Source organism: Zootermopsis nevadensis, unplaced genomic scaffold (assembly GCF_977971745.1).
Source record: "Zootermopsis nevadensis isolate Lab colony 2312 unplaced genomic scaffold, Znev_1.0 Znev_ptg000010l, whole genome shotgun sequence".
Taxonomy (NCBI): Eukaryota; Metazoa; Arthropoda; class Insecta; order Blattodea; family Termopsidae; genus Zootermopsis; species Zootermopsis nevadensis.
Window position 1 is genome coordinate 15,620,118 of NW_028259142.1, and position 18,453 is coordinate 15,638,570.

At 35.4% G+C, this 18,453-nt stretch overlaps 1 protein-coding gene and 1 long non-coding RNA gene across 3 annotated transcripts; one reads left to right on the forward strand and one right to left on the reverse strand.

Moving 5' to 3' along the window:
* Nucleotides 1-668: 668 nt before the first annotated feature.
* Nucleotides 669-11,937, forward strand: LOC110828993 (uncharacterized). 2 transcript variants are annotated; one of them, XR_015534571.1, is made up of 4 exons: nt 683-868; nt 4,433-4,482; nt 5,974-8,968; nt 11,514-11,937. It is a non-coding gene; the product is annotated as an uncharacterized LOC110828993 (long non-coding RNA). The 2 variants fall into 2 exon arrangements; XR_002542821.2 differs by lacking the exon at nt 11,514-11,937 and having other exon boundaries at nt 669-868; nt 5,974-9,955.
* Nucleotides 1,627-17,374, reverse strand: LOC110828992 (protein GPR107). Its single transcript, XM_087346607.1, has 13 exons — nt 17,195-17,374; nt 16,922-17,032; nt 15,967-16,112; nt 15,408-15,577; nt 14,804-14,922; nt 14,518-14,622; nt 14,087-14,220; nt 12,634-12,783; nt 11,914-12,031; nt 11,014-11,144; nt 9,813-9,954; nt 8,765-8,922; nt 1,627-8,589 (listed from the first exon to the last, which is right to left on the reverse strand). The coding sequence occupies exons 1-13, from the start codon at nt 17,273-17,275 to the stop codon at nt 8,457-8,459; spliced, it is 1,698 nt and encodes a 565-aa protein (XP_087202733.1). The 5' UTR covers nt 17,276-17,374; the 3' UTR covers nt 1,627-8,456.
* Between the last annotated feature and the right edge of the window lie 1,079 nt (nt 17,375-18,453).

Here is an 18,453-nt window from a genome sequence, read left to right on the forward strand (position 1 = left end):
AACACAGTCGTTTATTTCTGCAGGTAACGACCGCTCTCCGCCTAATCGTAGGACAAGAATCAGACTGTGTACCCTTGCCGGAGTCCAGGACCAGAGTGCCCTCTGTATCCTTTTCTTTTTTCCTAAATTTGGAGGTCGTTTCTTTTAAATTTTGAACAAGTGCTCTGATTGGTCACACTAGCCCTCACTCCACGTGGACTTCGGACTTTCCAGAATATTCACTTCTAACCCACTGGCGCTCACTGCCATGGCGACTACGGCACTTGTTTCAAATTACTTTACGACTTGCATGCGGGCCACACGAAGTTTGCTGCTGGTACCCTAGCGACAGTACTTCCGGCTGAAGACTTTCACAAACAGCTAGTCCTGTGCAAAACCATACAGTTTTTTTCACACCTTAGCAGCTCGCTGGGGCTCGAATCCAGAAAAGCGCTGTCCCAAGATATTACAAGTACAATTACTGAATATATTTCAATTGTTACATATGCTTTGGTGTACACTGTGAAGGAATTTTTATACCTTCTGATGCTTTTCACGAACTATAATTGTTGTAAAAGTTTAGTAATGTACGAATGTATTCAATTGTTATAATAAAGTTAAAGAAATTGTCATCAGAGTGCACACCAAACTGCATAACAACACAAAACACAGTTAGTAGTTCATTGCATTGCCAACAGGTTGCAGTACTATACTGTTCATGCCACCATGATATGTATACTTTTTGAAAAGCTACAATAATGTTGTTTGTACCTCTCCTGTTATACTACTATCCGCATGCAGGATATACACCATTTGAGAGTGTGTAACGATGTAGATTAAGGTAGACTGCGAAGCTACTGCGCCCTGTTAATAGGCGGAATAACTTACAGTGAGTGTATATTTATTTATTGGTTTCTCTCTGTTTTAGGCATTTGTAATGTGTGAATTACTTGTTCTTGCCAATAAGAATGCTTTATTTACAGATTCCTTCAGAAACAACCAGCATAAAATGATACGCTATGTTTCTACACATAGGATTGTGGTGTCCATAAATTTTTAAATAAACTTTCAATAGAAATTCGCCACTATCCACTTCTCAAAACATTACTGGTGGGGGAACAATATCAATGTATTTCTCAAGAAAGTACCAGTAGGAATATGATGTGTATACATTTCTATGAGCCATGCTAACGAGGAATGTGATTTCTATGCTTTGCTTGAAGCAGAATAAGGTGAAGAAGAAATAATTAATGTAAAATATCTGGGATATGTATATTCACTAGAGATTGCCAGTTAAACTACTTCATTGCCTCAAAATCTTCCCTCCATTATTTCCTTGGTTTTCCCATCTGATCTATTTTCTCTTCAGTTGTTTTTGATCTAGTCTCTCCTGTATTTTAGTGTCCTAGCTGTAATCCAACTCAGTAAGGGCCTAAGTGCTCTCTTATCCTAATTCTTCTTTCAGCCCTCTTACCCAGCCACCCACAAGGCTACACCGCCTCGAGAACCTGTCTCATCCTTTACCCCTTGTTCATGACTTACTGTTATATTTTATTACTCAAGTATTATTTTACTTCACACAAATATATTTAAATCTGTAATACAAGACAGGTGGAAGGCAAAATAAAAAGAGAATGCATTATAAAATATGTGTACACCACTGGAAGTCTGATTTTAATGCAGGTTAATATTTTGTATGTGCTACATTTTCATACATTTTCTAACCTATCTGACATTGTCTCAAACATTTCTAAATGCTGAGAAATTGTGTTCAGTAATGGTCTGGGACACTTTCAGTGACATGACAATACAAGAAACATGTATAGGCACATAAGATGTGAAAGAAATCTTCAAATGGGGATAAATTTGTAACATCAGGTAATGTACACAGTGTTACAGTTATTTTCTTCAATGCTACAATTTACTTAATTATTATAGCAGATTCATTTTGACTCGGGGAAGCCACTTTCAGTGTGCTATCTGTGAAATTTATTATTCTTTTATCAGTCATAGCTGTCATATCATAACCTTAAAGTAATACTTCTTATGCACTTAATATTTTTATACAGTAATGTTTTGTCAAATAATTTTAGAACCCATGCTCAATGACTTTAGTTCTCAGTTTAAAAGTACTTCTATGTTTAAAAGTTGAATAAAAACACATTTCTTCATTGTCAGATCATAGAATGTTAATGATTATAACAAGGTGACATAATTCACTGAATACAGGTTTTTCAAAATACTTTTTAAGGCATTGTTAAATAATTATTAAGTGCATGAAAAACAATACTGAAAAACAGTGACAGATATAAAAGTAATATGTGAAGTGTAATGGTAAGTACACTGAAGGTGGCTGGCTCCACAGAACTGAAACATGTCTACTGCAATAACATAATTAAATGTACAAAATGTTTAATTAATTGCAGTTTAAACGTTTTGTTATATGTTAATTTAATTTTATCAAGGCTTATGATGATGCCAGTAACTTATCCAATACTTCATTTGTGCAGTGGGGTGGTAGAAGTGACATCCAACACTAAATTAATACAGCATATTCAGGTTAATTGGGACATCGGTTAATCAGAGCAGCCATTTATTTGGGACAAATCTTAAAGAACAAACATTTTTAACTCTACGTGGGACTAAGCACATTTGGGGCAGCAGATTAATTGAGCCATAGTCTTCTAGTCCTGATGTGTCCCAATTAACCAGAATCCATTGAAATACAATTTATCACACAGATCCACATTTCTAATGCATTGCTATTATAAATATTGGTCCCTTTATTGTGAAACCTTAAATCAATGAGCTACACTTTATAAGACAAAAGATATTTGGGTAGGAGAAATGTTGATTCTTAGGTCCCTTAATGACACTTTTCACTACACAGTTTTAAAAAGTCAATTGGGAGGATAAGATGGTCATGAATTGTGAGAAAGTAAGAATTTGGAAGAAGCTGGTTGCAAGTGACTTAAGAGATAACCGGCCCATGAGTGTAGCATTCACACTCCTATATTGAAGTACCATATTCCCTTACGCAAATCTCCCCATTGCTATAAGTTTTAAGGGTCTGATCCTTGAAATATGTGAGAATAGTCTGAATCAAGCATACATACTAAATTACATTTTTTAAAAAAAAATATTAATGTGAAACAGAACTTTCAGGTCAGTAACTTACTGCTATGTGTTGTGTGGCTTGCAGCCTGTAGTTTATGAACCCCTGAAACATAAGCTGGGACAACAGCATGACCTACGTTATTTTTATACTGTATTCACTTTACTGTACTACGTTTATCACTTTCTGTGGAAATATTTTATTAACATTACGGAACAATATTTAAGTATAATCTATACTAACCTTGCTAATGCAAGTTTATTTCTATGCCATGCACAGAACAATATTTAATTTCTGTACACAGACTATAATCATGATTGCAAGTAATTCTTCAAAATGCATAACTATAATAAACTGAGAAGACTGTATCAAGACATCTGGACAAGACACAAACAGCTCTGTATTCATATAACGGCATCTTGAACTGTAATGTAACTGAAGTTTGGAGGAAATTTAGATTGCAAATGGCAACAACAGCGAAGCTGTTATATTTAACGAGCAAAACTCTGATAATTGAAAGAATAAACTTTGTCAGATATGCATAACAGCTTGTGTGTGGTCAAACTGGATGTGCATTGCAGTAGTACGTTGCTAAACTGTTAATCCTGGAGATATTCTGGCTGGCAGCCCTGTAGGTCATGTGCTTAAATCCCCTGTTCCTGTATGATAGAGGTTAAAGGAAATACAAAGATTTAAATCAAACAAAAATTATTGTTTTCATTACCATCTTTTAGAAGAATTACCATGTCACTTAGGAAAACAGAGGAAAGATTTAACTTTGCACACCACAGCCAAATACTTAACATTTAGATAAATACCATATTACTAATACACCACTGTAAAAAAATCTTAAGAATGAGATACTTTGTATTCATACAATTTACAAGCTGACTCTTTGGCCCCTGACTGATATTTAACGAGGGTACCTCCAAATGTTAAGTCACAACAGGTTGTGCACAGACAGCAATCTCATATTGAAAACTGCTACTACAGAACTTCCAGTGTTTTGTATACAATGTTCTCAGTTTGACAGTTACCCAAACAGGATGCGTGCCTGGCACAGAGGGCAGCACAGTCACCGAGGATGAGGGGAAGCCACTAAAGGAGCCTCCTGTTGAAGGAGGATATTACCAATTTTTATTTGCTTACAACTAACTGATGAATTCACATTACAATATCAACTATAGAAATAAAAGTCTACACATTTATTTATTTACATACAACCTACAGAACATCAATCACACATCAACATTACACAAAATTAAGTCAAACAAGGGCCTAAGATAATAAAGGACACAATTATTTCTTGCATTTACCATTTTCCCCTTGAATTTTCAGAGTTCACTCAACACTGAATGGAATCTCCAGAGTTACAATGACAGGCAGAGGTAAATATGCTTAGAGATATCCCTGCTTTTGGTTACATTTGAACCCATGACTACAGTATTTTCTCAGCCTGTAACTGTTTCTTTGATATACCATTTAAATTTTTTGTGACATGAAGATGTGGGGTACACTAATCTGGTTCATGATACAGTCCAGTGGTGGACTTTTGTGAACCAAGTACTGAAACCTTTGATTCCATACAAGGCAGGGAATTTCTTGACTACCTAAGTAAGCATCAGCTTCTCTAGACACTATCAGGCCAGTTAATTTAAATGTCTCTTACACATTATGTTTTTAATATGCAGCACAGGCTTAAATTATGCAGCCTTTGGCATGTTTACTTACTACTTTACATAAAGAACACAAATTAATTGGATTTTTAGAATTTATAACAATACTGTTTCAACTGTAGTAGTATATAAGCATGAAATGAGATGAACTTTGAGTGGGTAAAGATTTGAAACAATACAGTCATGGCTCATATAAGGACACTACTGTGAAATTTATCATGAGGCCAGACACAAGCAAGATTCAACAGAGTACCTTCTGGGTACTTCACAGCACCAACCTGGTTTTTTTTTTTTTGGGGGGGGGGGGGGAGAGAAAAATAAAACACAAGTAGATACATAATTTACAGTTTATGATATTGCACTTGGTTCAATCATTTTGGAAAAGTTATAAATGTGAATTAAAAGGGTGTGCTTGTATTAAATTCATTTTTTATGATAGAGGGTCTTCAATAAACATTCAGTATTCATTCAACTGTACATGAAATTCAGCAGTGACACCATGACAACCTGCTGTTTGTCTTACATGTATGGACCATCTCAACCTCTTTTATTTAATGACCCTAACAATACCAATTAAAGAGATGTAGCTAACATTCCCAGTTAGGTCCACTTGGCCTTCCTATGTTCCAACTTCAATCATATTAGAGGAGTACATTTCTGAGGTGGGTGGACTCTGCTACCACTGATGATAGGATGATGGCCAGCAGAAGGAACCTGCACTTTAGTGTATACAAACCACAGTGGGGGTGCCACGCAGTCACAAGGGATTGAATTTATCAGGATTGAAGAAAGAGGACTACAACCAATTAGGTTAAAAATTCCAGGCCTCTGGCATAGGAATTCAGCACTTAATCTCTAGATTATCAAACCATAAAGATCCTCATAGTTTTCTCTTTTAGGTATAAATACTCCCCAACTGATAATCTTAATCTTTCAAATTTACAACCTGTTTATTTTATTTTTATTGTTGCGGTGTTAAAAAACATTGGTTCTACCTTAAGGACTTATATTTTATAATAAGATCTTAGCAAAGGAGGATACAAAAAGTTCTCCTTCATGTAAGGTCTTCACCAGAAGAAATGGAAACTAAAATTTAATTAAAATATAACCAGTCTGTTTTAAGTTAAGTACAATAATGTTGCAACTACAGCATCAAATTGTTTTATCTGTGAGTTTAACTTCAGCATTCTTCCTCTTTTTCAGTAATCACATTTTGCCAACCACAAATCAAGAACACAATAGAAGACAATTATTTATTTCTCCTTTTATACTTAAAATAAAATAAATATAAGTCAGTAAAAATGACAAGCATGCACATGGAAAGCAACTGACACTATCAAGCAGTCATTCAACATACAATGTAAAATGCACAGTGAGACAACTAAATAACCAGACTTATTACCTTCAAAGTACTCAGTTTCTGACTTCTTATACACTTTCCAACATCACTGCCAAGCCTGGAAACATTTCTGGAATTTTTTTACCCATAATCCTTAACCTCTGCTGCCTAATTACTCTGAATAATTCAGAGTGATTCAAAACAAGACCCTTACAAAGGTCTTTAGTATCAGGCACATTAAAAAAGTCACAAGAGGCCAAATAAGGCAAGTGCCATTACGTATGAATACTGGTATTTGATTTTTGGCCAAGAATTGTTTTATATAAATGCTACATGGGAAGGAGCAATGTCATAATGGAAAATCCACCTGAGTGGTCAAAAACTTTGTATTTCTATTCTAATGTACTGCTATAAATATTCCAAAACTTCATGGCAGAAGTCTGTTGACTGTCTTTTGACATATGGAAGTGTTCAAAAGATTATGACCTTTCTGATATTTGTACTTTCTTTAATTTTGGGGACTCTTCCAACATAAATTCTATTTCTGGATCATACTAAAGGACCCATTTCTCATCACTAGTCACTTATTTTTCCTAAAAGTCAGGTTCCTCCCACAATCTTGCCAAGAAAATCCTGTTCTAACAATTTATTGATCACACACGGGAAAAAAATGAAAACAATATATTAATAAAACACAAACTTAAATCATACAAAAAACTAAATCCAAATGATTGTTTCAAAATTGATGAGTCACGTAAACCGACAAGAGCCAAATCGCCAGTGTCACCAACTGCTGTACAAAAATATCAATCTGGTTATTTAATTGCCAGAACTCATATAAAAAAAAATAAAAAGACTGGCACAAAGTTAAAAACAAACTTAAAGACATTTCAATCCATTCTATAATAGATATATAACTGCTAAAAAAAATTTAAGCCATTATTTACCAACATTTGCCAAGTACCAGCATCACTATATTTTCTGGTTGGTACATTATTATTGGAACAAGATGATTCAAGAAGTTATGCAGGATTTAAAATCTACCTACAGAGTTATTATATTTATACTAAGACACTTTCTTTGTTCAGAAATTTTTGACGAGGTATTACTCAAAACATGCTAACTGGGAAATTTTTTATTTTCCCCATCCATCCCCAACATATGTATTCACCCTCTACACATACTCTTCCAAAAGTACTGTAATCATAAAAAATTACAAATCAAGAAAAACAATTTAAGGTATTAGCATGTGACTGAAAAAAAAAGTATTATGGTTGGCCAGCAGCACAAGCCAGTCTTTGATAGGAAATTATTAAATTCTTTATATTAAAGGTTTTACAATTTAATATAATCATCTTGTGAAAAAATGTCATTTGGATGACTGTTTTACAAGCACTATCCTGTGATTTTTAAAAATTGAAACCAAGAACACGTCTCAGTTTTTCCATAGACAAGGTAGATACTTAGTTCTTAAGATATTTAATTATGTCAGGGAAGAGACTGACATCTATGGGTCCATGCACGGTGTTGCACAAACAGAACATCACAATAAACCATTTGCATCCACCTGAAAAATAATTATTTCCACAACACACCATTTCATCCCCTACACATATTAATATGCAACTCTTTACATGAGACTGTTAACTATGTGTGCCACTTGGTTTAATCTTGATACTTTGTTTACAAAGTGGATTCATAGGTTTCATTTGATTCCCTTAAATTTCCTTAATTATTTCCCACAGAAAATGTGTAGGAAATGTTAAAATCATTCAGATCAACAACCACTTTAACATTAAACAAACACCATATTCAGACAAAGAGATCTGCAATGTGACCTTTCAAGTGTACTCAAGGGCAGGCAAAGGCTCTAGTTCTTCTCAGTATAATACGATAATCAACTATATTTGTTTTCAAACACAGAAAAAGACGATCTAAGACTTGCGTGAACACCCATTACATTTGTAATCAATGCCATGACATCTGCTAATACCAACTTCCATACCTTCCAAGTCAAATTATCACTCAATGTTTTTTTAATTTTGCTCTTATAATCTTTGCTTAAATGCCATGCTTTGATTCACAGCTTAATTATTTAAAGATTTATAAATGGTAATAACCCAAATTTTGAGAGAAAATGGAATTCTGAAGCAGAAACAGTGATGGGGAAGATGCAAGCAGCTGAATGACTATTAAACACTGCACATAATTCAAATACTTTCCTTTTCAGTGAGTGACCAGTCCCAGTGAAAGGTATTTGGCAAATGTTCCACACATTTAATACCTGATTTTTAAACACACCAACAATCAATGCAAGAATAATCACATGTACATCTGGGATTTGTCATCAATCATACTCATGGCTGCTTTCCCTCTTCGCCAACAAGTTGTCTTTTTCCTCATCAGACATCTCATCAACCATCGCCTTGGTTGTGTGAGAGATCTTGCTCAGACATTCCGTCAACCCAGACTGACTGACCCTGTAATATACAGTTTACAATTCAGAATGGGAACTGTTACTTATCACATTATTACATTAAGGAGGATGAGATCAGCATAACACAGCACAAATGGACAAATGAGATATCCACACAAATTATTACACTGTACCATACATGCCCTGCAACTAAGGACAATATTACTAAAGTCACTTACACCACATCCATTTCCTCTTCTTCATCGCTGACGCTGAGCTGAAAGTAAGGATTGGCCGATGCAGGCCGGAACTTGTAGCCTGTGAGGACGAAGAAAACATATGTGGCCATCTCATGGAACATCTCATCCAGCCATTCATACTGGAACGGAACCGTGATCTGCAACAGGGACAATTTTCCCTCAGGCTTCACATTACAAAGACTAGTAGGCCTTACATGCAATGGAACCAATAACTTATGTAACATTACACAATTTCACAAGTGCTGCCCCCATTTCAGAAGATAGTGTGAGTGCCTCATTGGTAGTGTTGATGAATGGTAATTAACTAACCCAATTGAGTACAGCCCTTCCTGAAAAGTTGACAGCAATTCATCTTTCAAAAAATTCCCCCAATCTTTAGAAAATCATAAGGTTCAGTTCCATGTTTACAGCAGGACCTTAAACGGAGCCAGATGACACCCTCACCCTATTATTTCAAGAGACATTTCATCTATGCACTGATCTTCCAAGTTGTCACTTCTCAGGTTTTTAAAATAAGCATTTCAATTAATTTCTCATGGTCCCCATGTGTGCTACAAGTTTTATCCATCTCATCATTAATCTTAATAATATCATCATGTAAGGAGTACCAATTATGAAACTTTTCACTGTGTAATTTTCTCCATCCTCCTGTTGCTTCCTCTCCCTTACATCCAAATATTATCTTCAGCAGTTTGTTTACAAGCATTTTCAATCAATGTTCCTTCCTAAGTTTTACATCCACATAAAGCAACAAGTGAGAGTTTTGCAGATTTTAATCTTTTGGCTTTTAAAGGTAAAAAATTCTGAACTGAACAGACGGATGTATTCTATGAATTTAATCTATTAAACTTCTTCGTCAATGTAATTTTGATTTATTAACTATTGCTGACAAATATTTTAACTTTCCCATGTTTCTGAAAGGTTGGCACATAATTTTCAAATTTACGTGTGGTCTATTTAATCCCGAAAACTTTATTTAACACATAAACTAACTGTAACCTTAAATACAATGAGTAAAGTACTCTACCTTGAGCAAGTACACAATGATCCTAGTGAAATAGATGTAACAAATGATCATGATGTAGAAATGTCGGAAGAGCTTCAATTTCCGCATGATGATGGCCGCTTTACTATCTGTATGTGAGGCTTCCTGAAGATGCCTGATTGACCTACGGAACAGAAGTGGAGACACACCTTATGATATGAGTCAAATTTCTAAAACATTTTAAAATACAGAGTCTTACTTTTGTCATGCCCTATAACAAAGAACTGAAGATGCTGTTTTATGGGCTTTTACTTGCAATGCACTACCAATACCAATTTACTTGTTCATCATCATCATCATCCAATGGCTCTACAGCCCATATCGGGCCTTGGCCTCCTCAATTTTCTGCCTCCATGAAGATCTATTATTTGCGGCCATTTTCCAATTTCGACATTGGATCAGACCGGCAGCATATTTACTTGTTCTGAAGGCCTAAACAGATGTATAGTCAATATAACCAGACATATCCCTGGTTTGAATTATATTTTCTTGCTAAGTGGAATATGAAGCCAACAGAAGATAATATTAGACATGTCCAATCACATTTGTCATGGAGAGTGGAGACTTCCAAGCTGAAGACAGCTAAAAGCTACAAATTACAGCTGAAATTTTTCAGTTTCAGAACCTGCAGAATTTGTCTGGAGGGCCTATACATATTACTAATCTGCAAAAATAATTACATTACTTTTGTATTTTGGCAAACTGTTAGCTATTAAAAGTCCATGAATGAACAGCTAGAAGCAATTCATGAATATACACACTTGACCAATATAAATATACGAATGTAAACTGTAAATAACAATCAACTGATATAATTTCACTAATATCCTCAGTATATATCACATCTATTTTTCTGTCACTTTTTGTGTTACTACTTTATGAATGTTTGTTTAGATACTGAAGCCAAAAATTTAACTAAAAATAAGTGTTATTGTTTTTACACTGAGTTAGGTGCTGAAACTGGACTATTAGCTTCAGTGGTAAAAATTTCCACTTAATTAAATCACTTGATTTTTCATCTGCATAATAAACAGCCAAGACATTATATTTTTATGAGAACTATTAATATCTAAACTGTGGAGTGAATCCCTGCAAACCAAAAACTGTCTGACTAATGAACGTCCTCATTTTTATGACGTGAGGTGAAGTTAGCGTATGTCCTTCTAATAAGTTGTAAGCTCACCAAACAATGGGGAACAGGATGGCTCCACAGCACAAGAAATCCACCAGTATAAATACATTGCGCCAAGTGCGATGTTCAACTGCGCCCTCTTCTGATTCTTCAATGATTATGTCAGCCACATTAGCCAATACCTGGAACATTCAGTGCATATCATAACAATCCAAGAGCAGCACCAGCAAATTGAGTTCATACCAAAATCAAATTTGTAAACATGAATTTGAAATAATAATACAAATACAAATAAAAATACTTTACTACTGATTTATATTTCAATGCTCAGAATAAAATATGTCAAAAGATTAATTATTTACAACTCTTGGTTTTTGTTCAGTGTCCTTCCCTTCAGAGAAAACCCAACAGCTTGGAAACCATAATGTGTTAACCTACTGATAGGAGATTCAGAATTAAAGATGAGGACAATACTTGGAGATATAACAAAGGAAATATAGGAGGATACAAAAATTCATATAATGAGAGGCTTCACAATTTTTATTTTTCAGACATGTAGCATGCATGAGGAAAAATTGAGAGGCGTGTGAGCTTCAATCAGAAAACGACAAGGGGCAAGACTACTTGGGGGACAGCTGGAAGAATAATACCAACAGGGACCTTACAGTAATAACATGTGAGGATGTGGAATGGTTACTTCTGACTCAGGCTACGGTCCAGTGCAGTAAGCACAGTAATGATCTTTGGACTGCATATAAGACTGGTAATTTCTCATCCAAGTATTGTAGGCTTTTCAAGAAAGGACCAGTGTTATGGAATAAACAGAGGGACTATATGATGAAATTTATTTATGTAATATTAGTTTACAAAACTCAGCTAAAATAAGTATATATCAGGAAATCAAGGAATTACAGATTCTAAATGTAATGTATATCCTTAAAAAATACAAACCTGCAATGGTATAACTATCATGAATATCTTCTTATCCTTCTCAGACAAGATGTGTTTAATAAAAGTCCATCCAGTACCAACAAGAACAATAGTGATGAACAACACTGCACCTTTCAATCTGCAATTAGGAATGTAAGATTTGAGGTTTTCACAGCGATGAGTATGAAGATTTGTCTTCTGGGTTGTTGCGTTGTGTAGTCTGGTCGATGTTAACCAACGTTTCAGAGGTCATACTGCCTCCGTCATCAGGCAGTATGACCTCTGAAACGTTGGTTAACATCGACCAGACTACACAGCACAACAACCCAGAAGACAGAAATCTGCAATTAGGAAGTTTTACATAAGAGCACTATACAGAACAAACTGCAGTAACACAAAGACCTCAATAAGAAATAAGTATTTTATATGATGAGACTAGGGAGAACAACGTATTATATTCAATTCAATGCAGAGAATTAAGCTGTACTAGATGCAAGAATAAAACAAAGTCATACAAAATGTCTACAGAACTTCTGACCAAAGCTTACACATGTGCCTGATGATCTAGGGATAAGACCTCTTGCTCAGACAATCACACTCAGCTTCTCCGTGCAATGATTAAAGCCCTAGAAGACTTTAGCCACCAGGATATTACCACACAAGCATGGGAAACCTTGATGGCATATTAGATTTGTACTGATGTTGATGCAAACAATAAGCAATTTAATACTGATAACTCACAGGTGTGCAACGTAGTATAGGATGGCCCAAGCTGCTATGTGTTCTCCCTTGGTCTGAATAAAGTGGTAGTTAATTCCATGGAACATTAGTGATAATGACTTCAGATAAACGAGTACTGCCATGAAGTAATGGATTTTGAACACAGGATGTCTGCAAACAATAAAATGTAATTAGTCACTTTTAAGCCAAAACAACTATAAATGAAAGAATGATTGCTATCACTCAGTTCATAATTTCTTTCGCTTTCCATCCACTGTCCAAATGTTTTACCGTTTGTTTTGTATGAATGAGAAACTAGGTCCCTCATCCTGAGTAAAGAACAAAAAAAAATGTTGAGCAGAGTATTTACAAAATGAGGAGCTTCATAATTTATTCTCTTCACCAAATATTATCATGATGATCAATCAGTAAGGATGAAATGATTAGGCCATATACGAAATGCGATCGGTAAGTTTCAAGACTGTGTCAATAGAGGGCGAACCGGATGTAGTACGAGCTTCTGCCGCTAGGGGGTGCGGCCTACATTCATAGTGAATCAGTGTGCCAGCCGGTATCATCGAATTAGCATTTGTTTCTTAGTTACGGGCGTTTTGGTAGTGCATTACACCGACCCTCCTGCGATTTCGGAATGGCGGATTTTCATGAACAAAGAGTGTGCATCAAATTTTGCCAAAGACTCGCCAAAACGGCTACAGAAACCTATGAAATGCTGAAGCAAGCATTTGGGGAGTCCGCAATGGGTCGTGCACAAACCTTTGTGTGGCATTCACGTTTTAAAAATGGCCGAACCTCTGTCGATGATGACGAGCGTTCTGGACGACCATCTTCGAGCACAACGCCCGAAAATGTTACAAAGATTCGGCAGGCCATTCACGAAGATCGACGTCGTACCATCAACAACTTGTGCGACATTGTTGGGATAGGCTATGGGACCTGTCAGCTGATTCTAAAGGAAGAACTCCACATGCGACGCATCATGACAACGCGCAAGCGCACACCGCCCTCAAAGTTCGGCAGTTTTTGGCCTCAAACACCATGGCCGTCATCCCGCATCCTCCTTATTCGCCGTGTGACTTCTTCCTCTTCCCAAAGATGAAAATTCAGCTAAAGGGAAGGAGATTTGAGACAATAGGACAGATTCAGGCAGAATCGCAGATGGTGCTTGACAGGCTGACAAAGAAAGATTTCCAGGGATGCTTCCAGGCTTGGCAGCGGCGCTGGGATCGTTGTGTTCACTCCCAGGGGAACTACTTCGAGGGTGATGGATGAATTTAATACCTGAGATAAGTGTACGGGTTTTTATAGGCGCAGTCTGGAAACTTTCCGATCGCACCACGTACTACCTACATCAAAAGTTTAGAGCATGACGAGAACCATTTCCTGCCAGAGATATGATGTGATCACTGAATGCACTGTACTAAGTATACAAGTTGTAAGAAAAGGTTGAACTTACTTGCTTTTGCGCAAAATGAAAAGCCAGAAACAACCAGAAAGAAAAAATAGGAGAGACATCATGAAGTAGAGAGCTGGGAGAGGCATCTCACCAGCTGACAAGTAATTTTCTCTGTTCTTTTCTTCAATGGCCAGCTGCAAAAGAAATAAATACATATAGTATGGGATAAACACATGTCCTTCATTACTCTATTAACCATGCTGTACAGCTTATCTTTAAAAACAACAGCAAGTTTATGAACAATGCGTTTGAAGGATGAAACCAACTGAGATTCAAACCAGTGCTCTTCTGAGCATGAGGCACAAATGCTAACAAAACAATGCAAAATTTGGTAATATATTTAATTCTGAAAAACATACTTCACCATGCCTTACCATGCTCTACACTGATTCATAATGTTCTATAATTTATAGAATTCAAAGTAAACTTACCATAAAATCAAGTGCCACTGGAGAACCATCTCTATAATTTGGACAATTGTGGAAGTACAAGTTGTACAGCCCTTCTTCAATTTCAGATTCTACAGACACCACAAACTGTAAAAAATATTAATGATTTAAACACGGAAAATACGAGAAACCTAATCACTCTGTAAACATTAACAATTAGTCCAGCATATTACTGGCCACCAACTGATTCAAATATTTATATCCATCAGAAATGATATGATTACATTTCAAACAACAGTCACATGTAAAATAAAGCTGACTGACTTACAGTGGTATTAAAATAGGTAACTCCATTAACAGTCCTATTGCCAATGGGTAACTGCAGTTTCTCTAATTTTGGACATCCTTTTCCTGGAACATGAGCCAGTCTGCTGACACTTGTACTCCCTGCATCACAAATCCATACAACACAACGTTAAAATTTTCAAGATCTGTTGAATTGTTAATGGTGATGAAAAAGAAAAATGAAGTCATCTTTATAGAATTTAAAGTTCTTATAAAAGTAAAAATGTTTAATTGCCTCATCTGGACTGTGATGCTGTATACTCTTACAAATAGTTATAAATGTTCTGAAGCAATGTATTGCCTCCATATTCAAGGTAGAAGTGAAGATGACATATTTTTACAGAACACTGGTAATAATATATACAAGACTACATGGCATCATAACCCAGAGGAATACAACCAACAAGTACTTTTGTTTAACTAACTAATATTATGATAGCAGAATCCAAAGATTCGACATAGATAGTCAGAAAGCCTGTCATTGGACATAATCCTACATCAGATTCATCTTGATAGTTGGTACAGAATTCTGCTTCACAGAACAGCAAAACATGCTCATTAACACATAAAACATATCATGTGTTTACCTTGGTCTCCTGTCCCTTCAGTATTTCTCTTCCGTCGATGTTGATGTACAAGAAATGTGTCACTGAAATGGGATGCTGTGTAACCCCTTTTTGATCGTACTCCTGTAAGCTCTTCAATATCCTTAGATATTTGAATTGATTGAAAATCATGACTGCAATTTATTTGTAACCTTTAAAGGAAAAATAGATTGCATATTTACTGGGATAATTCTCATTAACCTTCATTCAGTCACTAGATTCTTTGAACAGAAAGAAATTTGTATTATGGCTATTACATATCACCTCTACATGTTATTAACAAGCTGCTTTCCATCACCCAATGGAATAAAATCTTGAATGTTCTGCTGTTAATCAAGGCTTAGGAAGAAGAGTGCTCAGAAAGCAATCTGACAATGACAATCTGTCAGATGATAAAGTCACTGTGAGTAACACAATTATTTAACAAATAAACCTATGAACATTGCAGCTTCTGGCAGAAACCTTTCAAATTTATTCATGTACCTTCAAAGAAAATGTTATCTCTGAGGATGAGTTTGCATTTCTGCAATATGTTACTCACAGCTTCTTCTTCAGATCAAGTGTGAAATATATTATTTCACTACTGGGCTCTGAATGAATCAGATCTTGAAGCAGACACACATCTTGGTGGCTGTCCAAGTACGGATTCACAGCGTCATTCCTTGTGCGGTCCAGGCTAAACCCAAACTGTATAAAATAAAACACTGTCACATCCAAATTCCAAAATGTAAACAACATTATAAATTTATATATTATCTGATGACAAAATTATATTATATCCTTTAATTTTATACTAACTGTGTCCCTTGAATTTTAATATTTAACACAATACAGAAGTATTCTACATTATCTACATTTAAGGGTTATCATCTTCAGGAGCACAGTAGTCACGATACACATTTTAAATTGAAGACAATTTTGTAAAAGGATGATAACAAAAAAGAAGAGAAAACATTTATAGCATTTAAGTCATACAGCTAACTACCAATCTAAGTCCCTAAGCTAGCAGCATGCTAAAACATAATGAAATGATCACAACATGATTGAAATGCTGCAAATTATGTTAATAACTCTACCATTCCTAAGATACCTTTTTTTATTCTTACCAACTGCTGTTGATCTCAGTTATCTTTATTTACACTTTTATCATACTTGTTATACTTTCTACAAGAAATAAACACGTTTCTACAAACTATTGGATGATTTAACCAGCAGCTCTAGCTACTGTTCACATAACATACATACATGCAGTATTACATTCAATGCAAGTAATCATTATGAACCTATCAGTTAAACAATTAATGAGTGAAGACTAATAATGAAGCTGTGTAAAGAACAATACTAGTTACGGTAAATCAAGTCCTTTGTAATACATCAACAGGAGTGAATGGAGCTTCTGTTACTATATTGTTCTTTCGTCAGGTTCTATATATGAACTCCTGGGCCAGAAGTCATTAAATTCTTTATGTGTATATAGAGTAAATTATATGACTTACAACATAATTTTCACGGAATGGATTCGCATGAAAATTAGTAAGATTCACTTTAAGCAAACCATCTTTGTAGAAACCAAACGTACTCAGTGCGATATATTTACGGTCATCATTCTGTAATCATAACCAAAACTGAATTATATGGTTTGTTAATAAAATAACATTCGTATTAACTAAATTTAAATGTACAATGTACGGATTTCGGGTAAGGACTGGTTTACGTACATAACACTACACATTTAAAATCTTACTATGTGTAAACTGGGAATAACATACTTTTATTTCCAGTTTATGAATCCTAGCACAACAATTCTGCAGAATCATAAAAAACACAATGTGTATGCATTTCAGTTCCATCTTTTAATGACTATTACGTCGAATAACCTTATCAGAAACATTCATAATTACACAATTTCATCTGACGTATAAGTAATGATCGCAGAATCATATACGCAACTCGTTTATTTGTTTAAGTAATTCTACTATGCTACGGATAGATGTCGCAAATGTGCATTGCCCTCTCTAGATCATCTTTCTTTCGAACTGTACCGCGTATAGATGGCAGTAAGATGATATGTTGTTGGCATTACAATTCATTACATTACATTACTTGGTTGAATGGACTCACAAGCTTATGTTGATAGCTGCATACAAGAGAGGTTTAATTGTGGTAATATTGATGCATATGAAAACATCCTTTTGTATCAATATTAAGTAAACTATAAAACACAATTTTGCTCAACTCAGTAAAAGAGGCATTAGCCACTCATAAGTGCACCAGCAAACATCCTACTTGATACTACATCATTATCATTGCAGTAATATTTCCGAGTATGTCTGTAGCTATGTTGTCTGAACCTTTCCTATGCCTCTAAACACTGGAGCTTAATAAGAAGGCTGTCGTCTGGGTTGTAGTGCCATGTAGTAGACTTTACCAGACTACACAGCACTTACAACCCAGAAGACAGCCGTCTTCATTCTCACTGCTCTGAAAACCTCAAATCTCCCCACTACACTTATATTCTTAAATATTTCTTGTTGGCTGTAGCTGAGACCATAAATGAATAGGACTCTCAATGGTAAATAGAACTGACTTCATGGAGCAGAGTCCTTAAGAAACTAAGTCACTCAGGTAATTTGATTGCAAGCTATTTACAGAATTTAAATATTTATTAATATGTTCACAACTGACTTTCCTGAGCCAGATGAATCTAGTCCACACCCTCATATCTAAATTCTTTGAAATCCAATCCATTCTTCTATCTATGTCCAGGTCTCCCAAGCAGACACTCCATTACATTCTCTGACTGAAACTTTGTATGCATTTATCTTTTCCACGCATGTTACATGCATCACCCTTCTCATTGTCTATGATTTTATAACTTTGATGCTAGTGAAGAGTACAAATTATAAAGCTCTTTATTATGTGGAAAGAAAGTAATATTAAAGGGTACGTTTTACATGAGGCTGAGTTCATCTCAGATGAAATAAGAAGGCTGAAGAGTAGTGAACATTTTTACCGATTGTGCTACTGC

What these genes read in the sequence shown, in the direction of transcription:
- LOC110828992 (XM_087346607.1), bottom strand. Translation starts at nt 17,275, where the DNA reads ATGGAACTGAAATGCATACACATTGTGTTTTTTATGATTCTGCAGAAT. An exon ending in ATCCTGTTCCCCATTGTTTG is followed by an intron (nt 9,955 to 11,013) that starts GTGAGCTTACAA and finishes TCTGTTCCGTAG; the next exon opens with GTCAATCAGGCATCTTCAGG. An exon ending in TCATTGTGTACTTGCTCAAG is followed by an intron (nt 8,923 to 9,812) that starts GTAGAGTACTTT and finishes TCCCTGTTGCAG; the next exon opens with ATCACGGTTCCGTTCCAGTA.